The 27,646-nt window shown below is 34.4% G+C and overlaps 2 protein-coding genes and 1 long non-coding RNA gene across 5 annotated transcripts in view; 2 read left to right on the forward strand and 1 right to left on the reverse strand.

The window, feature by feature from the left end:
- Positions 1-27,646, forward strand: part of LOC119066502 — a 204,219-nt gene that overhangs the window by 100,836 nt on the left and 75,737 nt on the right. For all 3 annotated transcript variants that reach the window (XM_037169016.1, XM_037169024.1, XM_037169032.1), the window contains exons 3-4: positions 15,489-15,703; positions 26,084-26,219. In XM_037169016.1, the coding sequence (XP_037024911.1) occupies positions 15,489-15,703; positions 26,084-26,219 (351 nt within the window). The remainder of the gene's footprint in view (positions 1-15,488; positions 15,704-26,083; positions 26,220-27,646) is intronic.
- Positions 1,766-3,731, forward strand: LOC119066810 (uncharacterized MFS-type transporter YhjX-like). The gene is made up of 3 exons (XM_037169466.1): positions 1,766-2,190; positions 2,372-2,519; positions 2,583-3,731. The coding sequence occupies exons 1-3, from the start codon at positions 1,857-1,859 to the stop codon at positions 3,718-3,720; spliced, it is 1,620 nt and encodes a 539-aa protein (XP_037025361.1). The 5' UTR covers positions 1,766-1,856; the 3' UTR covers positions 3,721-3,731.
- LOC119067300 lies at positions 7,929-11,009 on the reverse strand. The gene is made up of 2 exons (XR_005085903.1): positions 9,655-11,009; positions 7,929-9,518 (listed from the first exon to the last, which is right to left on the reverse strand). It is a non-coding gene; the product is annotated as an uncharacterized LOC119067300 (long non-coding RNA).

Raw genomic sequence — 27,646 nt, forward strand, 5'->3', positions numbered from 1 at the left:
TAAGTCTATGATTCATCATTCTCAGCACGGTTTTTTTAAAGGACGGTCTACTCAAACTAACCTCATGGAATATGTGTCAACCGTTGCTGATGCCATTATAGATGGAGGTCAAGTTGACACGGTTTATACGGATTTTGCAAAGGCGTTTGACAAAGTTGACCATGACGTTCTGCTGTTCAAGTTGAAATGCTTCGGCTTGTCAAACAATGTGATCAATTGGTTTTCGTCCTACCTTTGTAAGAGATCGCAAGTTGTGGTGATTGGAGGATTCAAATCCGCTGTTTTTACGCCCTCGTCAGGCGTACCGCAAGGATCTATCCTTGGACCGTTACTCTTTCTCATCTTCATAAATGATTTGTTAACGTCGTTATCTCATTGCTCAGGTTTTGCTGATGACTTAAAGCTATTCAGACGAATTAGCAGTGAACAGGACTGCCGGTCGTTGCAGGATGATTTGATGGTAGTAGTCGACTGGTGTCGTAGAAACAAAATGGTATTAAACGTGAAGAAATGCGCTGTCATGTCTACGTCCCACCGCCGAAATAAAGTCGAATTTCCGTATTCCATTGATGATGTCATATTGGAGAGAGTATCGGTAAAGAAAGACCTTGGTGTTATTATTGACGACAAACTTTCGTTCAATGAGCATGTTGCGTATGTGGTTCGTAAATCCTACAGAGCACTTGGTTTCATCTTCCGATGTGGTAGGTTTTTTTCAAATATGACGAGTTTTCATGTTCTTTTCTCAGCCATGGTCAGAAGTCGACTGGAATATTGCTCCACAGTCTGGAACCCGTTCTATTCTGAGGCAATAAATGACGTTGAGAAAGTGCAGAAGAAGTTCACGCGGATGCTCTATTTTAAATTCAATATTGCCCATCCGAGACCTCCGTATGATGTAAGACTGAAAAACTTAAACCTCCATTCATTGGAAACGCGACGGTTGGTTGCTGATGAGATTATGTTGGGAAAACTGATTCGAAAAGAGGTTGACTCCACACTTTGTCAAAGATTATCGGTGCGTGAGCCGACCAGAGCTACCCGACATATTTCAACCTTTTACTTGCCGAAATTATCAACGAACTACCAAGCAAATGCACCGATATATAGGATTCAGCAGAACCACGATATTTATTTTCGAAATTTTGATGTCCTTGGTAGTAGACCGATTAAGTTTAAAAAATTACTTTTTGATTCATTTGGCTGGTGATGACTTTGATCGATTACATTTTTTGATCTTTTTTTTTTTGGTGTTATGGACATTCTAGGTTGACTTAGCTTATTAATTTCTTTTTATTGTCAAACATTCTCTATCTTATATTTGTAACATTTTCTTGACTGGATTATTATTGGGCCTTGCCTGTTATCTGGTCGTTAAACTGAGATAAATAAATAAATCAGAAGCCATGTGAATTTTGCTTTATCGCTTAAGCACTGATAATGTTAATACAATTCAAATTACTCGGTCTTACGCAAAGTGTAAATAAACGCAGATCATCGCTGAGATTATAGTGAGGTGCGTCAGTTTCGTCCCTAATTGATGTGTGAATGCCGTCAAAATGGTGTCGGAAATGGTCATTCTTCAACGGCTATTTATACCAACAAATGACGGCACAGTGGACACAGTTGACTGTTTCTTAAGTATCACTGTGTTCAATGGCTTCAGTGTCCTTAATTCCACTGTACTGTAACAATACGTTCACTCTCTCTTCAATCTGTTGTCCATTCTTTCAACACAATTCGCTCGGCAAACAACGAATACCATCTAATGCACCAGACTATTAATCGTGACCACTTAAATGATGAGATAGCAAACAGTATAATGTTATTCAGTTCGAACTGAAAGTAAAAGCGTAATGGATCATACGACTGACACTACACATCGCCATAAAAATCCTATCGTTCGTGCTGTTTCCTGGCATTTCAGTCATACAACATGTACCATCGATGAACGGCAATATGAAAGAGAGAAAAATTTGTTTGCCAATGTGAAATTCAATCCATGGTTTTTGATGCCGGCCGCAGTTCTGGTTCAATTTTGCTGTGGTTCGGTGTACGCCTGGAGTGTGTTCAATGCACCCATCGATGAGGCAATTACAGGCGATGCGAAAGCATCTCAGGCACCAGTTACATTCTACATTAACATCGGAGTGCTTGGGTTTGCGTCTGCATTTATGGGACCGTGGATAGGTATTATGTCATATTTAAGACCACTGCCTACCTTAAAGGAAGTTCGAGGAAAGAAAGAAAATTGCAAGGAAATTTTTTCGATTTTCTTGATTTGAAAATCTAAGAAAATCCAGAAAACTTTTCTCAAAGATAGGTAGTGTTGGAAACTGTTGCATGGACTAATTTATCGAATTTTGCACAGAACGAAGTGGTCCAAAGAAAGCTCTAATCGTGGCTTCCAGTTTTTTCTTCTTGGGAAATTTGATATCGGCCCTAGCAATTTATGTCAAATTGATGTGGCTGTTATATGTAGGATACGGTGTTGTGGGTGGATTTGGTGTCGGAATTAGGTAAATTTTACCAAAGACCAAAAAAGGTTTACAAAATTCTAACTGGAATTTTTAATACATAAGCTACGTAACTCCAGTATCAGCCTTACAAAAATGGTTTCCTCATCGTCGTGGGCTGGCTGCAGGTTTTGGCGTGTGCGGTTTCGGTGGTGGAAGTATAGTAATAGGCAAAGTTATACTGCCATTAATAAGCTCAGTGGGACTGCCCCTAACATTCATTGTGTTGGGCTCTTTTTATTTCGCTTCCATGATGTTCACCGCATTTCTGTTTCGTGTACCCCCGCCAGGATATTCAGTTTTTGCTGACAATACGGAGAAAACGGAACAATCGCCAGCTCAGCCAGAAATCAAATTAACCGCCGCCGAATCGATAAAATCATTCGATTACGTATTGCTTTACGTTATGCTCTTCGCAAACATTTTGTTCGGATTGGTTGTGATTTCACGTTTGTCGAATATGATAACGCAACTATTTCTAAAAGATCCGGATGAGGCCGCCACAATGGTATCGGTGAATGGAGCTCTGAATTTGTTCGGACGGTTATTTTTCTCGACCTTGTCGGATAAAATTGGAAGGAGAGCGTGTTTCATTATAATGCTGACAATGCAAACGATCATCGTCGCCACATTTTCGCTTTATACAGAAGATAAAATCTACTGGGCATTCTTGCTCTGCATGTTCAGTCTTACTATGTGCTATGGTGGCGGATTCGGAGTTATTCCAGCGTTTTTGGCCGATATGTTCGGGTCGCATAACGTCGGCATATGTTTTGGTTTAATTTTAACGGCATGGTCGATTGGGGGCGTAGGTGGTGGTCTCGCTTTCACAGCAATTTATAACAGTCAAATATCAAGCGGTTGGACCACAGAAGACGCTCATCCGTACATCATCAATACGTATTGGATTTTGGCGTTCATCGTTGTCGGCTTAGTGTCGGCAATATTTGTAAGGACTACATTGAAGGATCGAAAACTTCCTGCTGTGCAAGGAGAATGGTTTCGGTTTAGAATTTTCTCGAAAGTTGTGCGAATCAAGCGAATCAGTTCGTGTCCTGAAATTGAGGTTCTCAACAAACAAAAATTTGACGAAGAGTGGGACAAGTATGTCCTGTCGCAAAATAATGTGACAAAACAAAATGTTATCGAATCGAATGTTGATGCAATCGAAACTGTAGATGAGAATAAAAAACTAAAAATATAAATTTAAGAACTCACACTGACGGCTTTACAGTAGATGTTCTCAAGACACAAACAGCTGAGATCCTTAGCCCTTTCAAACTAATGGCAAGACCTTGAGCGTTTCAAAATAGGAGCAAATCAAATCCAAAAAAAAGTATTGTTCGAATTTTTGTATCAAGCTAGCATTGGTGCACCTGCACCCGTTTCCGGTCACGATTTAGGTGGGAATTTTTGTAAAACTTACATATTACCAAAGCCAAGTGACCATATAGATCATTTTTATCATTAAATTACTGTTTTGGTTTTCATTGGTCGAATGGTTTTATCCTTCCATGGAGGACGGCAAACACCACAACTTATGACGTTTTTTAAACAGTTCAATAGTTATTCATGCAGTCAACTGACCCAACTGACACTTCTTCGACTTGAGACCTCGTAGACAATTCAAATTCAGATCGTGTGGTTTTTAAAAGCATTTACCACCGAGTTGCATAAACCACTCAAAACAAAGTCTCACTTTTTGTCACTGAAGCTTTCACGGTCACAAAAATGTCCCCCTAATTTAATGAGCACTTTCCGGAAAGGTAAATGTAACAACAATTTACCACCCGGACCACCCAACAATTTACATAACTAGTTGAAAGGTATTGCCTGAAGTATAAATGTACAATTTATGAGAGATCCCTAGTTTATCACTACTTATTTACACAGCTTAACATTCGAACAACAAGACAAGAGATACTTTACAACGCTAGGGTTTTAATAGTTATTTTACATGACTAGGAATAGAAAGATGAGCGGTAGAGTTTTCGTGTGAATTCTGTTAATCCGAGGCGAGTTATGCAATGTAATTTATTTTACATTCTGAGGGCGTCGAAAGGAAGGAAGAACCGATTTGCTGGTTTCGTTCATAGCTTTTTTTGCAACACCGATGAAACTCAGGGCCTATTTTTATGAAATTTATTTCCCATAATTTTTAAAATTTTGGTAAGGTTTGCCAGAATTGACCCAATTCTAGCAAATTCCGGGAAAATAAAAAGAAATCCAAAGGCCCTGATGAACCAGATGACCTAGTAATGGGGGTATATAAAATGCTAGTTTTACTGTAATGGACATTCCATCACACTCAAACTTTAATTTTAATATATATAAATGCTGTCAAACCCACACTGCTCATAAACTGAAGAAAAATGCTTGGAAGTATACTCTATAGAGCAGCTGCTATTGTTACCATTTATTATTACACGGTCGGTAAAATCTCATTTGCCGCGAGACAAACTAACGAGCATTTATAACTGAATGTAATTCTTAATAATGCACAAAATGTTGTATTTCTCTTCGTTTTGTAGCAACCGTAAAGTAGTATTCAGTGACCTTATCTATGAACTTCCTCGTTCAAATAATAACAAGCTGATTATAACAAAGATGAGAACATATAATTGAAAACATTTATTTTAGCTGCATACCCACCGCATATGGATGATAATAAGCTAATGTCGCAACTGTCAATCATTCCAGTGCTTGATTAACATTCGTTTACTTTAAAACGTTTGTCTCGACTGTCGAACCGAATAGAACAGAATATTTCAGACAAAGTATATGGCAGTAATGTAATTGAACATTAATGAATATAAATTGTTGAATACAACCGACGCGGTTGTTTTCCCCTCCATTCCAAGCAATTTAACTCAATTTTTGCCGGTTAAATTTGAAACCGTCAAGTGTTCGCGTTATTTGTGTCTCTCCATCATGTACGCCACTCTTACACTTATGTTGATAAAAATTTCGCAATCAGTTCTAGTTCATATACCTTTACATTTGCGAATCATATTCGATGGAGCAGCAAGAAATTACGTTTATTGGGCGAGTGATATCATTTTTCATTTTAGTTTTTTTCAGGAAAATAAAATTTTTCATTCGGAAATTTTCTAGGAGAGAAGTACACTTTGTAATGGAAAATGTATTTGTTTCAGTTCCCAGGGACAAAAAGAGACTTTACCGATGATTGTCTAATCACTTTTTACGAGGACGCTTTGTTATGGTAATTAGAACTATTCTTGCATTTTAATGATGCGGATAGAAATTCTGTATCCTCGTATGTAATGTATCTATTGGTATCTAGTCGTGTCGACTGTGTATAAATATCTCGAGAATTAAGATGAAAGTTGTGTTTGCCCCTTTCCCATATGACAATGGGACTTCGTACTTTTATCCATAACAACTCCATTGAAAAGCGAGCGAACAGTGCGATTTGACAATGACGAAGGGAGCAACAGAAAGAGTCACCATCTACACCATCTTTACCGTGATTAGCAATGGCGACCTTTGAACTGAAATATCTAAAACGTAGTTTCTAATACATTGGAACGAAGATGAGTAATTTGTTTTGTGTTGGAGAACAAATGAAGTTTTTCAGGTCAGGCACCTGCGGGAAAATTTGTTCACTCACGAGGGGGAAGTTTGTATCCAGAGCCGAAGGCGAGTGATATAATGCCCAGATAGAGAGTCAGCAAACTCGAACGTTTGAGTGCTTTCAAAAACTTGGACCTTATTTTTGATTCAATTGGAAAGTTTGAATACAAAAAATTAAAGCTCTCGAAATCTCTTTAAAAAAGACACAAATACGATAATGTTGTTTTAGCTTAACTCCTAATGCCTGTCATACATCCGAATAAGTTCCACGTTTTGGTGTTGGTCTTTGCTAAACTTAATTCATATAGACATAAAGCCAGATGCATTCCCGTCAACAACACACGCACGTTTGAGAACATTTGATTCATGCAGACTCTACGCTCTAAACATTCATTGTTAAGATTCAAATCATCACCCTCAGTCATGTAGGGTAAAACTACCAAATGCGAGACCCTGCTGTAATACGAGCCCTCTGTGCCTTATCACGAACAAGCAAATGTAAAAAGAATAGAGGGCTGACATTAGAGTATCTGTTCGTATTTGGTAGACTTTCCATTATACAGACTTTGAGGGTATAATCATTTGAGAACGGACGATATTATAGACCCTATACACTGCGTCGACTAAATTTAGCGGAAACCGAAAGTTTGGAATCCTGTCGAATAATTTGATTGAGGTCGAAAGGTGGAATGAAACGAAGCCAAAGTTAACGAATAACGAATCTTACAGTTCGTATAAAAAAATACATTTCCAAGATTGTCTTAAACAGATATTCACCAATTCAACACAATTTCCTTGCATAGACGCTCTGCTACACAAAGCTGGCAACGAATCTATACACGACAATATAGAAATGTGATAATTCGTTCCAGTCTCACACCATCCATTTGATTCTCACACAGCGTATTACGATTATTCGAATTCCATTTATTTAATGTATTGAAAACGTTAGATGGTGGACGACATAATAAAATCATTTAAGCGAGTGATACTCTTCTTTATCATGCGCTTACCCTATAGCTATGCTATAAAAATCCAAGGCAAATATATTTATACACATTTCACCTGCGAAATCGAGTTCTATTCGAGAGGAAAACGATATGTATAGCACACCGATGCAGTCATGCTAATGGTAAATATACAATAGCTTTATCTGTCACGAAAACCAATAAAATGTGGTTTATATGGCAAAAAAACATATATATGATCTCATCAATTCCTTTAACTATCTGGAAAATTGCTTCTTTGGCCTCTGGGTGTTGGATGTAATAAATAAATATGATGCGCAAAGGTGGAGGGAATTTTAAACGATTTTTTATGAGCTAATTAATCAAAATGGGCGATATGGTTACGGGGAAAAAAACGAGACTTATCCTTGATTTTTTTTTTTCCTGTTGCTATAAAATGAAAATAGTAATGAGGTTACCTATTTATAGAGTAGAGAGCCATCAGTATGGGGTGGTATTAACCTTCATGTTATCTTCGTCTTTTTCTCTTTTTTTATTTGTACATCACACAATGACATTTAACCGTGTCATCGATGTAGAAGAAAAGAAAATGTTACGCGATAGTTATCAATTCCATTAGTTTGAACGACACGATAGCTTGAAGCTCATACATACACACAAAACTCAATTTGTCTGGTCCCACAGGGAATATACACACAGAAATAAAATTCGATTACAAAGCATTTTCTTTACTCTAGATAAAATTTCCCCTTGCTATGAATTCATTAACTTGAATATTTGTTTTTTTGCCAACTGGAAGGTATTTGTGGGAGATTAATAGAAGGGCAGGCTCAGAAATAAACCAAGATACTCTCCTTAGCACACGTCTTTATTACTAAACGCTCGACTATTAACTCTCTCTTTCTTGTTTTACAATCAGTCTTTTATATGCTTCGATATAATACAATTTCGTAAAGGTAAATATAATATTTGTGTTCTAGTTCATTCGAAATGAGTCGTTGCTAAATATATTTGCCTAATAAGCATTTCATATGCTTGACATCAAATCGTTGTTGTTTTTCATATCATTAGGTCATGATAAATATATGTAGACCATACAATATCTAGGCCATACCTACACTCGGCCACTCGACTGTCTAGTCGCCCTCGACAGACACAAAAAAAATCAAAATTCTTTCTCTTCATGAAAATCATCAAAATCAAAAATCTGTCAGCGTCAAAAAAAATCTAAAATTTCAAATAGTATTTCCAATTCTTCATAATCATAATCCTCTCAATAAAATTCATCAAAAAATTTCAAAAATCAGTATTTCAAGCATTCTAAAAATCAATTTTTCCCTCGATTAAAATTAATTCGGTTAATTGTCCATCAATACTTGTATTACAAATCAAAATTTAATCAAATTTAAAGTTTCAAACTTTAAAAAAAAATCTGAATTTCGTATGCATCATCATAGAAAAATTAAATCAAACAAAAATTACACTTCATAGTCAAAAAAAAATCATTCAGAAAAACATCATTGTCAACAAAGTTTGTAACCATATCTTCAAATTTTAATTTAAATCAAAACTGATTCGTTAACTCGTAGAATCATATTTAAACTTTATCTTAGAAATCGTATTTACTTCATCAAAAATCAAATTCAGTTTTTTAACAATTTTCAATTTCATCGAACAAAAACCATTTCATCGTCATCGTCATCGTAAAGCATTCAACAAAAATAATCAAAACTATTTAAACATACCTCAACAAACAATTTACAAAACATGTAAAATTCTCATTTTCCTCATTCAGAAAATGTTATCATAAAAATCATTTCATCATATATACTCGTCTATCTATATTATCATTCTCATTCTTAATTGTAATAACATAAAAACATTTTTAATTCATCAACATTGAAAACGTTTAAAATCAAAACGTTTGCATTGCCTCGCACAAACTCGCTACTAAATTATTTCATCAAAATTACTCAAAACTCAAGTCAGCAAAATCAAACCTCGTCATCAAAACAATAATATCGCACAATTTCTTCATCATTTTCATATTACTCTATATATGCACCGTAATTTAAATAACTGACCAACCTCAAAATTAAATTTTACGTAATCCAAAAAATTCACTCGTGACCTCGTTATTCACTTTTTCAACATTTCAAAATTTTTCCACTTAGAACAATTCTTCAAACATCAATTTCTTCTAAAATCATACACTTTAAATCACTTACGTCAAGAGATTTTAAGTAACTCGTAACTGTTAAAACAAAATTAATTCAAATCATTCCATTCGCAAGTAAAATCTTTAACTCAACATAATCAAAATCGTTACTTATATTTCATCAAAAGTATCAGTTCATCATAATCATTCAACAATTTTCGTAACAATTAAATTCCTCAAAAAATTATTTTACATTTCCCTCATAACACAGTCTACTCCAATCTCAAGTATAACAAATCAATGAAAAATACTAATCTTTTCAAATTCATTAATTCAGAAATCATAATTTTCTGCAATTATCCTCTATAGAATCTTGTCAAATCATCACAAAATATTATTTTTTATGCATTCTCAACACAGATCGCGATAAAAATCAGAATTCTCAATAAACTTCAACATCAAAAATATTCATATTCATACCGTTTGTCCATCCTAAGTCTCATTGTTTTCGCAATTGTCATCGAAATTTTACTCCATTTCCATCGTTGTTTTGGAATTGCTCTCGAAATTCCAGTTTTGTGAAGAATCACCATCGTTATTGTGTGGAATGGTCATCAAAATTCCACTCCATTTCCGTCATTGTTGTGAAAAATCACCATCGTTGTTGTGTGGAATTGCTATCAAAATTCCAATCGCTTTGTAAAACCATCAGCGTTAGAGCTCTGCTCTTCGTTGTCGTCATGATTTACAGTAGAATTCACATCAGCGTTAGAACTCTGCTCTTCGTTGTCGTCATGATTTACAGTAGAATTCACATCAGCGTTAGAACTCTGCTCTTCGTTGTCGTCATGATTTACAGTAGAATTCCCATCAGCGTTAGAACTCTGCTCTTCGTTGTCGTCATGATTTACAGTAGAATTCCCATCAGCGTTAGAATTCCGCTCTTCGTCCACCAAGCCATCTGCCAGGATTTTCGTATTGTCAATTCGTTTCAGTAGAATTCCCATCAGCGTTATTCCAACCCAATTCGATCGTTGAATACCATTGTTGTACCAAATCGTTCACCATAATCGTAGCCACAGTTGTTGCCATTGTCTCAAAAATTATTTTAGTCAAATTCGTTGTGTGATTGATCATCATATTTGTTGAACTCGTTCTCGAAACTTTCGTTGTTTTGTGAATGTTGACTCTCGTTACTCATATTCGTCTCATCAGTCGTACATTGTTTTTGTGAATAATCACCATCATGTTTTGGAATAACTTCGAAATTCATTCCCATCGTTTTGTTACTTCTATGAAACTCGTAATATTTAACTCATCACAACTCAATATCCACGAAAATTCACTTTGACTCGTTCTTCAAAATCACACATCTTGCACTAAAATTCACTACATCACTTTACATCAAAAAAATTTTTGGCTTCAATCGGACCCTCGTAGAGTTAGAGTCCGACCGGTTGAGCCCCCATGTGGGAGATTAATAGAAGGGCAGGCTCAGAAATAAACCAAGATACTCTCCTTAGCACACGTCTTTATTACTAAACGCTCGACTATTAACTCTCTCTTTCTTGTTTTACAATCAGTCTTTTATATGCTTCGATATAATACAATTTCGTAAAGGTAAATATAATATTTGTGTTCTAGTTCATTCGAAATGAGTCGTTGCTAAATATATTTGCCTAATAAGCATTTCATATGCTTGACATCAAATCGTTGTTGTTTTTCATATCATTAGGTCATGATAAATATATGTAGACCATACAATATCTAGGCCATACCTACATATTTCAAGATGCCTTTTGTTTGTTCATAACACAACCGGAATCAATAGAGCTCGTCAAGTTTTCTGTTGTATAATCAGATTAAATGAGTTCTCTTCTATTTATCTTCTTTTCCCTTTTTTTTACATTTTTATTATGGTGAGAAACGTATATAACTTATAATTGAATATGCTCTCCGATGGTATGTTATTATGGTAATGAAATTAATTGCCACGATTTATTTACGGTGCAATTTATTTGTGTAGCGCACCTTTCTCTCAACATCTTTTCTGAAAATTAACTCAATTAGGAAGGAAATGTTTTAATGAAATTTTCTGAAGGAATGTTCATTTAGTGGTTGGTAAGATGCACCGACATTAAAATTTAATTATAATGCATTGTTTCAATGTAAAAACAAAATCTAATAAAATACCACCGCACCAACAACCAGTTTATGAAATATCGTGATTGAAAGTACAATTGAGTTGTCTTTGCCGAGTTGGATAACGTTTCATTGTCAACGAAGCATCTGAAATTTTCATTGTACACAAATAATGTAATTAGTAAGTAAAGTTTATACCCTGTGTAAAGTCTTAAACAACATTTCGTTTAGTGGTTGCGAATTGGGTGTCTAAATTAGTTCTGAATGTTGGAAAAACTTGTAAAGAAAGTTGCATACAATTTTTGGAGTTCAACTTTTGTTAGCGGAAACAAGTAAAAGTATTCAGTGTATTTGCACGCACTGACATGATTTATGAGATGGTAATGTTTCATTGAATAGTAGAATTTGAGATTAAATTATAATTAGAGATAAAGTGGTTGCGAATTATAATGATCGACTCTGAATGTATCCAGATTTGAAAGCCATTATAGTCTTACATACCGCCCATTTGAACTGTTTATATTGCATTTGTTAGGTTTATTATCTGTAAACAGTTCCAATGCACAAGTATAAGCTCGACTTCGAAGAATAAACATGCCCGCGCAAGCTCAATACACCGAAAAAACATTGTGAATGTTATACAAATCGATCGAAAGCTTGTTATTTAGTTCTAGACTCGTTTTCAAATCACGATACGCTAAAAATCTTCATGATCGATCATTTCAATTTAACCTGCCTTTATCAAAAGCAGAGATAACTTTTAGAATATGGAGTATGGAAAAATAAGAACGGATGCATGCAGAGAGATATTAGCAGCGGGAATATGTCGAATGATTTTGAAATTGGTTGAGAGAAAATGTAATGAATTCTCTCTCAAAAACCCAACTGTCATTCGACATATTCCTTCTATCCGTCGAAACGATCCAGTCGTCATATTAGCATCTCTCCGAACACATGACCCCCTTTTTTGAAGATAAAAAAACCAAAATCAGGCAATAAAATCAAATATTGGTTTTGAAAGCATCTACGACGAATTATAAGAAGTAGCAATGTTTAAGTGCTTATATTGAATCGCAGATGCAACCAAACTTCCGTAAGCTCTAGTTTCCCTGAAAGTACATGCAATTACCATTCTAATGACACCCCACATGACCATGTGTACGTTTCGTGTATCTCGACAAATTTCTGTAAGAAAAGTGTAAGTTTTCAGTCTTTTTTCGGTTGAGACCCTATTTGCCCCGGAAGTACATGTAATTACCTTTCTAATGACACCCCACACGACCCTGTACGACTCGTGTAACTTTCGGTTTTCGGTTTTTGATCACTTTTCACCAGCCACACAAGCTTCGAAGAATTTTTTTGAAAGTGGTTTTGGGTTCTGGGGTCGAATACCTTACTGGGCACATATAACCAATTCCAATAGAAAATGCGTCCGATTTCGGTCTTCTGTTTTTCAGAAGAATCCCTCAAAGTGTCTTCTCATAATAAAAAAGAAACACGAGATAAATGATCGAAAAATGGGGATACAAACAGATCCAAACGGAGATTTTAAAAATTCAAATGTGGAGAAATAATTAAAATGGAGATAAAGTGCGCCTGTATTTAGATAAACTTAGTTATCTCCCAAATTTCAAGTATCGGCGCTTCATAATTGTTATCTTTCTATTTTATTTCTTTATCTGTCGTTTATTAGAATTTGAATAAATCGGTGAAAATATACCAACAATGGAGTCAATAAAACTTATAAATGGATATAAAAATCGATAAAATCGACAGGAGATAAGTAATTAAGAAATTGAGATATAAATGATTTTGAATGGAGATACACAATATTCATTTCCAATGCAACGGGAAACCAATTTTTTTACGTAAAAAGTAAATCTGAGAATTATTCTACGATATACTTCGAAAATGAACCGATAAAAAAAGTGCTGCAGGTGTTCGTCGTTTTTGACAGATGGAAAAGAAGCAGAAACGTGTTGAGCACTACCGCAGAACCATTTTTTTCTCAGATTTAAATGCTACATCGATAAAAAATTGAAAACGTTGAAAATTTCGAAGATTTATATTTTTAAGGAAAAATATTGTTCCTAACATGACGATCTCCCAAATTCTATGTTTTGATCTGCCTCTCGAGATCATCATCTGTCCCTATAAGTGTTTTATCTGCTGTTCATTATCCGTACCGCATTTTTGCCTTTGCTCTAATAGTAGAGCTTTCAGGGGCTTTAAACTTCCACGAAAACGTTTCAATTTTCCAATAGATCCAAAAGCTCAAAGCTTTCGGAAAATCTAAACGTACAAACAATGCGATACGGTTTTTTTTGACTTAACATGGCAACACAACCAACTCGGGATGAATCATTATTTGACTAAAAAATTGTTTACTTTTTTGCTGCCAATAATTTACTGTCTGAAGGAAAATATGACTTTCGAATAATTGAACAAATGTCTGAAGTGAACCGGATGCAGTCGAATGAAACGAAATATTTTATTTTTTTCTCATGAAAATCAATTTTTACTCCCATTGTAGGTTTACCAATGATTTCTGGAACTTCATCGAAAATGTTTCGAATTTGGTGGCAACGGGAAATAGGAACAAAGGCAAATTTGATTTGATCTAATTCGATGTGTGTAACACATTACAGTTCGCTACGCACAACAATAACGATTAATTTTTGTATACAATAATGGGCTTTTGTTTTCACTTGTTCAAATGTAATATATGGAACACAAAACACAATTTGTAATTGTTAAACAAATGCACCAACACTGTTTGAACACTCTATCCTCCTTCTCTTTTACTAGTATACACAATTTTCAATCGTTCACACCTGATTTAGAAATGGTGCTACTTATGACTGATATCAGAGCGACGTTACTATTCGCTTCTCTATGTACCCCACCTTAGTCTAGTATTTAAGGACCAAAATACGTCGAACGTTTACAATTTAGTTTTTGACATACACCCGCTTCAAAAAGGATTTTTTCGGCAAAACTAAATTGTAAACGTTCGCCGTGTTTTGATTCTTAAATACTAGACTACCTTATAATACATGCATGACTTATGAGAAAATGATGTGGAGCAAAATACATAGCTTCAGAATCGACTGGATTTCCTCCTGCATTTCAGACCATACCCACTGTTGGATATATTTTTTCATACAGATCCAGTAAAACTAGTCCGAAGAACATAATTTCGAGAAGACCTGCCACAGTCTCCGAAGGCGGATCGACAATTGAATATCTAAATGCAGAAATAGGACGTATCCGATTATCATAAGAAAAATGAAATTGTTTGATCTTCATTTCCAACAGTCTGACAATGTTTTTTTCTTTTGATGTGTCAAAACACTTCCATTGACATTTTCATTTTTCTTATAATTCACTAATTTGACGTGTCTTATTTCTGCATTTAATCATTCATTGTTGAAGTCACTTTTGACATTTTTGGGAGTATATATACATCGGTCGTGCAAAAATACGTTTGATTTGTGCGTTTTTTAAAAATCCCTCATTGTGTGCTGATTCTTCTGTTGTTCTATAATGAGTCTTCTGCGGTCTTCTGTAATTCCGAATGTCACCGTTTCAGTTTCATTTACAAAATATTATTACAACCACGCTTATTGTTCTGTCACTAATATCATAATTAAATTTTAAAAAAGGTCAGCAAGGACAAAATATAAACGATATTAACCCCAATTTATCCACAAGAAACTAATTAACGGTGTACGTGTACTCACTCAGATATATTTTTCCACAGAAACAGACAACGTATTTCATCTTCACTCCGGATAACCGCCTCGAATATTCCTATGAAAACCGACAGTCGCTATATTATATGTATTTCCCTTCGATCCCTTCGACATTGCATGACAAACGACGGCACACATCACAATGTTTTAATCCGCTATAGAAATGGTTGGATGAGAAAATTTTACGTTCACTAAATTGGTTGAAAATCAATTTAATGATACTAATCAATAAATTTTTTCCCTTTTGCTAATAAAAAGCGAAAGTCTTTTGCACAGCTGGTATATAATACAAAGATAACAACAAAAAAACGGCAACCTTTGTGAATTCTAATAAAAAAACAAATTTATTTTCCAGATGGAGCCAACCGATGCTCAGTTGACTACAGCCACCACCCAATCATCGTGTCCTACAACAATTTCGGGTGGTACACAACAAACGGGTGGCAGTATACTCAGTCCAATGGCATTATCACCCGGTGAAACCAGAACTGGTTCGATGGTAACATCGAAAGAAGACGAAGAGGATTCCAGTAATGCTGCATCTTCCGATTGCAAAAGCCCAGGCCAACGGTATGTTTATAGGAAAGATGAAAGAACAAAAAAACAAAATCTTTTTCCCTTTTTTTTCGTTTAGAAAAATATTTTCATTATTTCACAAGCTGAAAATCTAATTTTCATATTCTGTTCTTCAGTTATTTTTCATTATCTCAATTTTGTTGTTGTTTTCTTTAACGCCATTTCATTCTTTTTACGGTTCTAATTTTATCATTATTACAATTATGTTTCTTTTCATATCAATTTCATTCAACTGGCACACTTCCGATCAAGAAATTTTCTCGCATTAAATACCGAAAGAGAAGAAGATGAGGTTTCGAAAACGGTAAAACAAATAGCCCGCAAGTGTTGAAAATATTCCTAATAATCTCTCATATTATGGGACTCTCTGTTAAAGGCTTGAAATAGTTTTGCACTCGCGACCCGAGTCGTTTATGTCAAAAGCCACTTTTCCGAAAAAGAAAAAACAAAGTTTCCATGGCTGTACTGAAATGAAAAGGCACAATACAACGTGCCGATTACAAATGATCTAAAGATCGTGTAACGCCTGGAAGACTTTGATGTCCTCCAACATTAGTGAGTTACAGAAATACAAACAAAATTGAAGTTTGAGTAAAGTTCCTTTCGCTTCGCTCTGTACAAGATTTTATATGAGGATGCTACGCAGATCACCGGGTCCTTAATCACAAAGAATCCGCTGAACTACAGTGAGACAAAATTTCAGTTGAAATTTTGTATTGATATGCAGTTGAAGTTACCAACATTTTTCGTGATACGGTCCCAGTGAAATAATGTCGGTCTGCGTAAAACTTGGCTCTGTGAGGCCTGAGTCCGAAATACAGTCGAAGAGAAGTGAATACTGACATGTTTTCTTATTCCGGAGCTGTTATGGTTTGCATTAAACAAACAAATGCAGACTTAGATTATGAATTTCTGATTTTATGTTAAATAAATTAGAAATCTAGGTTTTCATTTGCTTTACTAATATTTTGGATTGACAATAGAAACCACAACAACTGTCAAATTACAAAACATGTCAGTATTCACTGAGAGTAGAAAATCCTTAGAAAATTCATTGAAAGTTTTTGAAAACTTGAAAATCTACAAAATCCAAGAAATGTTTCAGACTTTAAAAGTGCTCAAAGAATGTCCGTTATACAAATTTACTACGAAATTTACAAATATCTGCCCCTCGGTATTCATCACATTTCTTCGAGTATACCTCAACTTTCGGTTTATATCGTAAAAGATCATGTAGGTCCATTATCCCCAACGATTTGTATCCCTCAAACACCATGCAAATCTGAGGTCATAGTAATGTCTATTTGGCACACGAAGCCAAATCATTAGAAGGGATTCGTTTCATCCCAATTGTTTGTGCAACCTAGTTAAAATTTGTTTCCAAAATTTAAGATCTTTTTGTTTTGTGTGCCAAATTCCCCGACACCTTCGGTCTAAGGTATATGAAGAGCAACTTAAGGTCTTAGAGCAAAAATTGAAGTTACTGAGTAGAGAAAAAATAGTTCGTGGCTTCCACCTGCTTATCATTTCTCTTCAGAAACGGTACTAGATCGACATACAGAGGTTGCTTTCTTTTTCAGTCATTCTTGATCTGTGAATGTGTCAATAATAAAATTCGTTCAGTTTTCTAAAACTTTATCTCAATCTCATACTTTTCTTCGCAGAAATAGAATAGCTTCTAGATTATTTTTAGTATAATAAATGATGCGCCCTCTTTTAAAACAACATAAAACTTGAATGAAAGTTAAAATGCTGACAATAACAATAAAACGTAACATCTAGGTCTTTCTCTAACGGATCAAAGTAAAATGTTGCGAAATCATTATTTCAAACAAAAAGTGAAAAAATATCGAGGCTCGGTCATAAAAGACATTAAAGACATCGTAGCATTTCGCAAAATTTTCCTTTGCTATCCGTCAAGAAATCAACAACAATAAAATCGCTAAAATTAAACTTTTATTTTCTTCATATACAATAATAACAAAGAGCAGCAAAATAAATAAAAACCAAACGCAGAAAACCAAAAAAAAAATTAATTTCTCTTTTCCATTCAATCAACAACGAAAATCCATCATAAAACTGTAGTTCTAGTTCAATTCATCTGTATGGTCCGTCCACATCAATGGCATCTCAGTCAAGTTTAGAAATAATAATGGAAAATAGTGAAAATCCATCAACGAATCCGTACCGTCGAAATAGACTCGATCGACGTAAAGATGAATACGAAAATCTGTCCGAAGACCGTACCGATGCTGGCGACTCTGCGTTAGGTACTAAGAGTTCCGGAGCACAGGGATGGCGTAATGTACGAGCTGTAATGGCATACTATTGTACACTGAGAAAAATTAAAAGGAACGGTGGTGTACACAACACATGTGATACTTTTATATAAATCCGAAAGATTTTTTTTTGTTTTGATTTTTATTTAGTCTTTCTTGTTGGTTCAAGTCTGTATGAGTGTTCCGTATAACATTGTTCTATTTTGTTTTTGTTTTTTTTTTCTAGATCTAGCACATTCCTGTATCGATTATGAATCTTAAAAACTAAGTCATATAACTCTTCTTAACCGTATACACATAATATATACAATTTTTTACATGAAAGTAATGTGATAAATAAAATTCAGTTACGTGTGTGAATGTCACTTTGTATTTTGTCGATATATTTATTATAACTTTGGATTGGATTGCGAACCTTTTTTTTTATTATTACATAACCAATAAATATTGATTGCTAGATATTATAGACGAGTAAACCATATGATATTATAACATAATAGACATACGTATTATTAGGGCATGGTATGCTATATTATTCGTTACGTTTCCAGAATATTTTCTAAATAATCTTTATGGAGTATCCGATTAAATGTGCGTTCATATAACATTCAAGCATCATTGATTCGATGTGTGTGTGTGTAACACTATCTATCTCTGTGCGAAACTTCTCTCAGATAGGCACAGTTTTTATCGACGTTTTTATACATTTAGTTATTTATCACGTGTTTCTTCTGTACATTTTCTTACGTACATTTTTCCTCTACTAAATTTTCGCCATTTCCTGACAACATTTCTGATTTCTTTTATCGTTAGGTTTCCTCGCACCAATTTTACGGGTTTCATTGGAGAAGATAATGTCACGTATGTATCACACTGAATTCAGCCATTAATTTTCGGCATGAGATTACCGTGGAGTCTGATTATTCATTTCCAATGAGAATCCAGTTTTAATTCTCAAAAATTGCAAAACCGATTTTTCGTGGTTACTCATTCGACCGACATTTATTGATTTTCATTGTAAACAATAAAGTCTATGAAACAATTGTGAAACAATAGAACCAAATTTATAGTTCCAATTCAAACATCGCTCTGTTATATTATTCATAGTTAATTTACTGGAACACGAACATTCCATCACAGTTTGTATCAAATCTTATAAATAGGTCTACCTATTAATATTACGGAAATTGTAAATATAATTTACCTTTATTTAAATTGGTCCATTTCATCTCTACCCTTCGCTTCCGTCCTACCCTAGCTCGAAGTGTCTGCTTTGTAAATAAACAGAATATCCTCATCTCACATTGAAGGCACTCTTCGACACGTATTTATCATTAATTGAAGCTCTTGAATGACAAGACCATAGAAAGACTTCTTATGCGGCTTGTTGGCACATTGATTACATTCGGTGTATTAAGTAATTATGTCCGTGTCTTTTTGGATATTACAATCACTCGGTTGACCTTGAACAACTAATTTCCTGAGAAATAAACCCTAACCTACGCCATGCCATAGCTATTATCAAACTTATTGATAAAGATTACTAAAGAGTAGCGTCTTTTATTCGGAATTTTATTGACTGAAAATTGACTGTTATTCACCGAAAACCTTTTTCGGTAAATTTTGGGTAGATTCAGCAAATTTTTGGTAACTTTCGGTAATTTTCAGCAATGAATAAAATTCGTAATGGCCCAGCCTTAGAGCATTTGTAGGGAAATCAGGCAGAAATTAATTCCGAAAAAACAGTAAGGCCTAGAATATGTGTAGTTTGTTTTATAAGAAATAGTACCGACGACGACGAATCAGTCCTAAGTCGGAAAAAATCAACATTCCTCCTAGTTACAAACAACTGTTTTTTCACTACTTTCCGACACTAAATCATCAGTTGGTCGAGAACATACCCTTTTTTTATTTGCTATAGATAATTCGGCGTATTATGTCATCGGTGTCACCGTCTCACGACAAACAGAGGTAGAGTCTAAAACACATTGAAAATCCATTGTGTTTTTATCGGATACGTAAAACAGCATTTCGATACAATTGTATTGAACTAATTATGTTTTGTTGTCGAAATTTTCCTTTATAGCACAAGTGCGAAAAACGGGTACATTTGCATATGTAGCCCATAGTTTGTCGTCCAGAGTGTTGTACAAAGCACATGACCAAAATAAGAACTGGCTCTACACAACTTCGACAACAACTCAAAACTTGGTGGACAATATAACTATCTCGTAACGAATGATAAAACATCTTCACATCCTGCTGAAGTATTTGTGCCCTTCCCGGGTAAAATCAAATTTTTCCGGGAAAATTCCCACTTATTCTCGGACACTTGTCTCGTACTAGACAAATTTCTCTCGTCCACTGTCTCCGATGTTGCAACTGTTATCATGAAGCGAACAATGACGAAATTATTCGATGATTTTTTTTTAAATGCACCTGAAAGTTTTGTAGGCCCTCCCGAGAAAAGACTGTCTTGTCAATGTACGCACAGTGCCGTATCACAGTTGTAGCTTAAAATTATTCCGTTTCGGGAGCAGAAGAAAAGTACGATTTTCAATGAAAACGATACAACACCAAACCTTTTTTAGGCAACGGAATAATTTCAATAATTGAATGATGTAACGAAATTAATGAAAACAGAAAAGAATTTTGAATTCATCGTCTAATTCATCCCATTAACAACCAACAAACATTTCTTTTACATTTACAGATAAACCGCATCAATTTATTTTTTTCCGAACAGATCATGTAAGTTTTACACTTTTCCGAGTTTATTCATTTTTCTTCTCACTTTCAAAAGCTCTTTTCTAAAATAGTTTTTTTTTTCAATCGATGATATTTGCTTCACTTCGATTGTTTCATTCAATAAAATTTCTTCTTCTTGCTATATAGCCGTTTCGCTTGGAAAAGCTTGCAAACAATTTCTGGAAACGTATGCGATTGAATTTTTAATTATTTAGATAGATACAATGATCATGGACTTCGCGTGGAAGCGGAAATAATGAATTGAATTGATTATTTTTATTCTGTCGAATTTTCTAAAAGTTGAGCTGCGAAATTAGGATAATGGGACAGAAATTCATCAGTTATGGAATTAGCTCCAAAGATAATGAAATCCAACATAATTTCTGATTTAGAGGGTGGCGTGGTTTAAATTTGTGCATTAATTAGTTAGTTAAAATAATGAAAATCACGTAATAGATTAAGCAGGATATGGAAATCTAGTACTTCATTTTTATTAAACAAAAAGTTTAATCAACCACAACAACTCCAAAATAGTAAATTTCGTACCTATAGTACTAAAAGTATTTTTTTTATCGTGTGAGAGGTTACGCTAAAAAAAGACTTTTAGTCCGTGGTACGAATAGTTTTCATATTGGACGGAGAAAAAGTGCGACAAAGTCCAAGTGGTTCTAGGTATGAAAAATGCTATTCTGCTAATATAATGCATGCAAAGCTGAAGAACTAAATTTTACACACTTTCGCTCAATATTGTTGATTAAACAACTATTTTGCTGCGTTGAATTTCTATTTTTAAATTCCCAGTTCAAGTGCGTTTTGTTCAAGCTTAGTTTTGGTTCGATGATAAATAATTCTTTGATAATTAATCAAGCATTTACCTGCTTTAAGAGACTCGACATGTAACAAAGTTTGCTCATTTAACACAGATGAATAGGTAAATCTAAAGCGTGATGGAGGTGAGCAGCGTGTCTAAATAAGGTATGAATGAAATGTAGGTATGAATGTAGAGAGCTTACGCGGCCTGACAACCTGGCAAATTTGTTCTTAATACTATAAAATAGAGATTTTGTTTATTTCAAAGTATCATTCTGAAACAGTAGGCTTGGTTTATGGAATGGTAGAGTTCGTGTTCGCGGTTCCTGTGGACAAAATTAGGTGCAAAACCGCCTTTATACGACGCCTAGTCCCAATGAACAAACACAAGACTTAAAAATACCGGCCACTAGAGGAAACCGTATGCAAAGTAACACCAACGTGCTATTTTATATTTATCAAGTTTATAAAATGAGAAAATACTCCAGAACATGGTGAATGTTGTTAGTGATGGTCGTGCTTATTTTATCAAAGCAAACAAATTAAAAGCTGCACGAAATCGAGAATTCTTTTGATCCCCTACAACTTTCCAACAAATTAATTTCCAATTTAATTTATTTCTTCCATTCTTTTTTCTGCTTTTTTACGCTTTTTTTACGACTTACGGGTAGGATGATGGTTGGATCAATAAAAATCAATAAATTCATGCATATACTAAAATCGCCTCCGTCACTTCTTATGCACACACTAAATGAAATAATAAAAATAATGGGAAAAAGAGCTGAAGGCAAAAATAGAGACTGTTTGCTTTAAATAATAGAAAAAACGAAACGAAAACAATTCTAAATATCTAGGATTAAGTTCAGAACCCATTGCCTCACCACTCCAATTATGTTTTCTTCTTCCTCCTCTTCACAAACCGTTTTATGTCGCATTGATATGATATGTAAAGTGAACGGAGAACCATTAATATAAATTGAAATAAGGAAATTGGAGTTTCCAGTACTGTTCTGCTATGTGCACATCTGCATGGAAAGCTATTTCTATAGATGAACTACTATAACAATGAAATCTAAGCATAGTTTTTATACGTAGGTTACAATAAATGGTGGAAATGACGAACCATGAATTACGTTATGTATAAGATAGAAGCAGTGACTATTTTGTGGGCAGATGTTTTCCATATTTTCTTGAATTTTCCAACATATTTCCAAATTTTCACAATTTTTTTTTCCTAAATGGAAGGTGATAAAATTTAAGAAAATTTGGAAAACTGTTTTCCTGAAAATAGTCCCTGTGCTTCCGTTCCTGAAGTGCATTGTTTACTGTTATAATACAGCAAACGAATTTCAATTAACTTCTGCTGAGAAATGTGTTACTTCTTTCGCATCTTATACATTCAAACACAAACAGTGGAAATTTTCACTGCCATATGCACGTATGTACATGTTATGAGATATGTTGTTTGCTGAGGGCATCTTATTTTCGAACAATGCACCAAGTTTTCATTTTCCTGGAAAGGAAATAACCTACAGTTATAAATAGATTGTTTAACTATGCAAGAAAGTATGGACTCGTCTATTTAAATTAATGGCCTGTGGTATTTATTAATAAACTATAATAAGACGCTCTGGTTCGTATTATATTTCAGAATCGTTAAAATTTCTATTTTTGATCATTTTGTTAGCAAGCATAACTAGCATTTCGTTTCATTTATTTTCCGTAAAAATATATCGATTACAAATGATCCGCGTAGCTCCAGTATGTAAAAAATTCTAAGGAGCTACGTTAACATATAAGTTATAGAAAGTTCACCAAGCATTTTAATTAAACCACTACCAGATTCTTCGAAGGTAACCTCACAAGACTCTATCACTAAAACCATCAAAATTATGAAGAAAGTTTTCAGAGAGCGACAGTTCGCATAGCTAATTACAGTCAACTGTGCAAAAATTGCAGTGGTAAAATCAGTATCGCATCGACTTCAAGTCAACATTATATAGAGTAATTTACTCATTCAAAAATAACTTTTCAACACAACGTATCGTTCATCAAAGTTCTGACACCAAAAGTTGGTTTCAGAAAAAAACTTAAATTTTGTGAGTTGAAGTGAAGTTATCATAAAGTTGATTCGATTACTTAAACGAGTTTCTGAATTATACTAAATCTAACGCTATAATGTGAATCGACAATTGGCTTACGCAAAGTGTTAAACGTTTTTCTGGTTAAGCCGATAAATTGGGAATTTCTACAATACGGAGTTTCACTTCATCCAACGATTCGATTATTTTTACCAACGCACTTTCATCGTCTGAAAAAATCAAAAGGTCACGTGCTGTCCATTTCGAATTTCACGGAATTTATATTATGTAAATATGTATTCGAGTAGGAACACCCAAGTCGGACAAAGAAATATCTGTAGTAGCTATCAATTTGAGGTCATGTGATAATTGCACCGAATTTTCTACCGGAATTTAACGTAAAAAAAGTGAAACAATTTTCATGGAAAAGAAAGACATTCGTCCACTGTTTCGATCTAAGTAAAAGTGAAATACATCCGTCGAATTTTCCATTAATATGCAGTTCTGAAAGACCATTAATCATTAGGCCATGGAGATCAAGGCTGTATACTTTGGGGAGGTCACGCAGATCGCCATTTTATTAGCTACGGGGGAACACACCTTTTCCATACAAACAAATTCACCAAAATTGAATTTGTATGGCGTGGTGAAATTTTTGTATGAAACGTGGTGTGTAACCCGCGTATCTGCATCTGCGTGACCTTCCCAAAGTATACAGCCTTGATGGAGATAGAGGTACTCCACCATTGGTACACGAACAACTCTAGAGAATCATATTTGAAACAAGAATTATCGTTAAAGCTGTTAATTTTTAATAAGACTCGGAATAGGTCGGGTTTAGGTCGACCTGTGACCTGAAAATAAAAAACCTGACCTGATCTGAAATTTACGTGACTTGATTTAAATTTGACCTGACCTCACCTGTTTTAAATTTAACTTGACCTGACCTGACCTGACCTGACCTGTTGCAGCTTTGACCTGAAATGACCTGAATTGACCTGATTCATTTTGCATATTCTTTTTGATTTTCGTTGTTGTGGTCTTCTAAAATTATGTTTTTTGTCTTACAGTTACATGCAGTGTATCTAAATATTCGAAGTTACGCGTTTTTCATATGTTATCGTAAAAATTAGTAAAGATCAGGTCAGGTCAAGATAAATTCAGGTCAGGTTTCCAATTTTCAGGTTCAGGTCAGCCAGGTCAGGTCAAAATCTATCAGTTCAGGTTCAGGTCGAATCAGGTTTCAGGTTTTCAAGGTCAGGTTTCAGGTTGGCCTGACCTGTTTGTAGCCTTAATTTTTAAGGGTGCTGTAGTCTAACCTACCTAAAAATTTCTGACCTCCGACGTTCATTATGATGGTCGAATTATTTTTTTAAATTGAATCTAAACAGAAACACGTTTTCTAATTTAGTAGTTGTAGAATTTTGTTGAATAAATGAAAATCTAGATTTATATTTTCTGAATTTTGGTTAAGCAAGTGCTGGCACCAAGAATGAAATACTAAAATGAAAAATCTAGATTTGCATTTATTAAACAAATTTTGTGTGGAATCATTTTTAAACCACAACAGCTGCCAAAAAAAAACATAAAACATGTCGAATTTCACTTACATACCAATTTTGCCTAACCTGTAATGCAGATTCAAAAAAATTGAGCATCATTTGGAACCACTTTCAGTCTGTTCAATCCAAACGGACTGTCTGAAGAAGAAAAAACTTAGCACTTGAGGCATAAAGTAATGTCACACTCCGAGCTGGAAGTGATAACTAACCTTGTGTGGTGTCATACATTTATGGGGATCAAAAAAACGTGACATATACTTTACGATCGACTCCAATCTCAAGATTGCTTTGGATCGAACGCATCAATTTCAATCACTACCATAATCTTTAAAAGTAAAGCCTATCACCGATGTAGACGTAAGACGTAAACGAAAACATTAAAATCAATTCTTAGTTCCTCCACGTTGAAAGTAATTTTTATTGGAACTGATTTTGTTATTTGTGTGTACACTCACTTGAATTGAATGAAAATGGTTTATATCAACATATAGGTTCACAGGTATTTTATGTGTCGTAAATATATAAATGAAACGTACATAGCATTTGTATTATCCTTCTTCGATGGAGAGCAGATAAATGTAAATTGTTTTTTTTTTGTTTAAAGTGAGAAAGAAAGTGCCACGACATGTTTTTTTTATTAAATCTAAATGACTTACACTTTTATCGTTAGAGTCCTAGAATAGTCTCCGTATTTGTGCCAATGATTAATACTCGTATTACACTTATCATCATAATCATAATTTATTTTTCTTTCTTTGGTTAATGTGTTGATGTTTTTTGATGAAATATTTTCAATAAAAATTTTTATTTTTTATTTTGTTATATCCGCTCTTTTGCTGCGCCAAAATACGGCTGTAATAACAGTAAAAATATTTTCTTATTTCCAATAAATAGGACGAAATCAAATCAACGATGGATGAAACTACGTACAACCGTTCAGCTATCATCGGCGATACAGAAAAAACCACCACTGAAACGGGAAGATTCATTTTTAAAACGATTTTCCACCAGGCAGATACCGGAAACACAGGTAAAATTTATAGAAAATTGTATATAACATTGCATCGATACAATAATTGTTGGATGTGTGAACAGAACACCGATGTATATTTGTATAACTGAAAATGGAGTTGTGACTTGTGAGGGTGAGACGACGTTTCTACACGGTCAATATCGTCAGGAACGATAATATCGTTTTTTAGGCAATAATATCGTTCAAAAAACGATATTTTATTTCGGAAATTTTTCACCCAGGATCGTCTAAAAAACGATAATATCGTTCCTGACGATATTGACCGTGTATAAATGTCCCGCCACCAGTTGTGAGGTTTCGATTCTCAATCGGTGTCAACAATTCATATCGATCTGAATTTTGCCTATAGTGTTTTTAGCGACCAGCACCTTAAAGTGGATATGGTATTACAATGTGTTCCAACAAAAACCTGCCGAAATTTAATGAAACATTGAAACCAGATTTGAAACCATTCCACTTATATTTTTGCGAAGACCGTAAGAAACACACACAATACATTCACACAATCAACCTTTATTAAGTGCCATCATTTTTCAGGATAATAAAAACAATTCAGCATGTTTTGCTTATAGGACGTGTTACACCTTCGTTGACCTTTTTGTTGCTTATCTTTTGTTTCGTATAATAAAGGGATGGTTACGAAGACACTTAACTTATTTCATTTTCTCAAGTAATGTATATTATCGATCGTGTCAACTATGTAATATGGTTAGTAAAGATTAGCTTTCTGACGGCGACACTAACAAATGCAAACCTTATGTAATTCATCTATAATATAGGGCCTGTTTCGTTCATGCTTTGTTTGTTTCAATTTTTTTTTTATATTCCAATTAGCAATCTGGATCCGTATATTGACGAAGAGTTAGAGTGTTTGCAAGTTAAATTACAGATTATGTAAAATTAGATTTTATTGTCTGCCCCATGCGAAAGTTGATCATTGTATAACAGTTTGCCCCCTGCGAAAATGATCCATTACATGAAGAATATTTTCGGTTAACTTAAAGTGAATGCCTTTGTTATATTAAACTTTCGCATGAGGCCGGCAATGAAACCAGAATATAATTGAAGTTTCTTCCCGATTCATTCATTCGAACAAGAATTCGTGATACTTGCAAACTCTATCAACTTGCTTCGGTACAATTATCTGTGTACTTCGGTACTTAGATATTTTGTAAATTTTAGTAAAATATTTCCTGTGAACGAGGGGGACATGAAGTGAAATATGAGCGATTGATTGGGGTTAGAAAATAAGAAATTTCTCATGGGTTTCCGCACTGCTAACAAGAATATTTTATGAACATTATTGACCTAGTTGACTTGATGAAAGTATAGCATGTGGAAGTAATATTGATCAGAAATGGTTTGACAGTGTTGACACAAGTGCCTTGTAATTTGTAAATTTATTGTTGAAAATAACTGAGGAG

Source organism: Bradysia coprophila, chromosome II (genome assembly GCF_014529535.1).
Source record: "Bradysia coprophila strain Holo2 chromosome II, BU_Bcop_v1, whole genome shotgun sequence".
Taxonomy (NCBI): Eukaryota; Metazoa; Arthropoda; class Insecta; order Diptera; family Sciaridae; genus Bradysia; species Bradysia coprophila.

Excerpts from the sequence above, each read along its gene's own strand:
- LOC119066810 (XM_037169466.1), top strand. The coding sequence starts at position 1,857 with ATGGATCATACGACTGACACTACACATCGCCATAAAAATCCTATCGTT. Across the intron at positions 2,191-2,371 it reads ATTTATGGGACCGTGGATAG|AACGAAGTGGTCCAAAGAAA; the intron begins GTATTATGTCAT and ends AATTTTGCACAG. Across the intron at positions 2,520-2,582 it reads GGATTTGGTGTCGGAATTAG|CTACGTAACTCCAGTATCAG; the intron begins GTAAATTTTACC and ends TTAATACATAAG.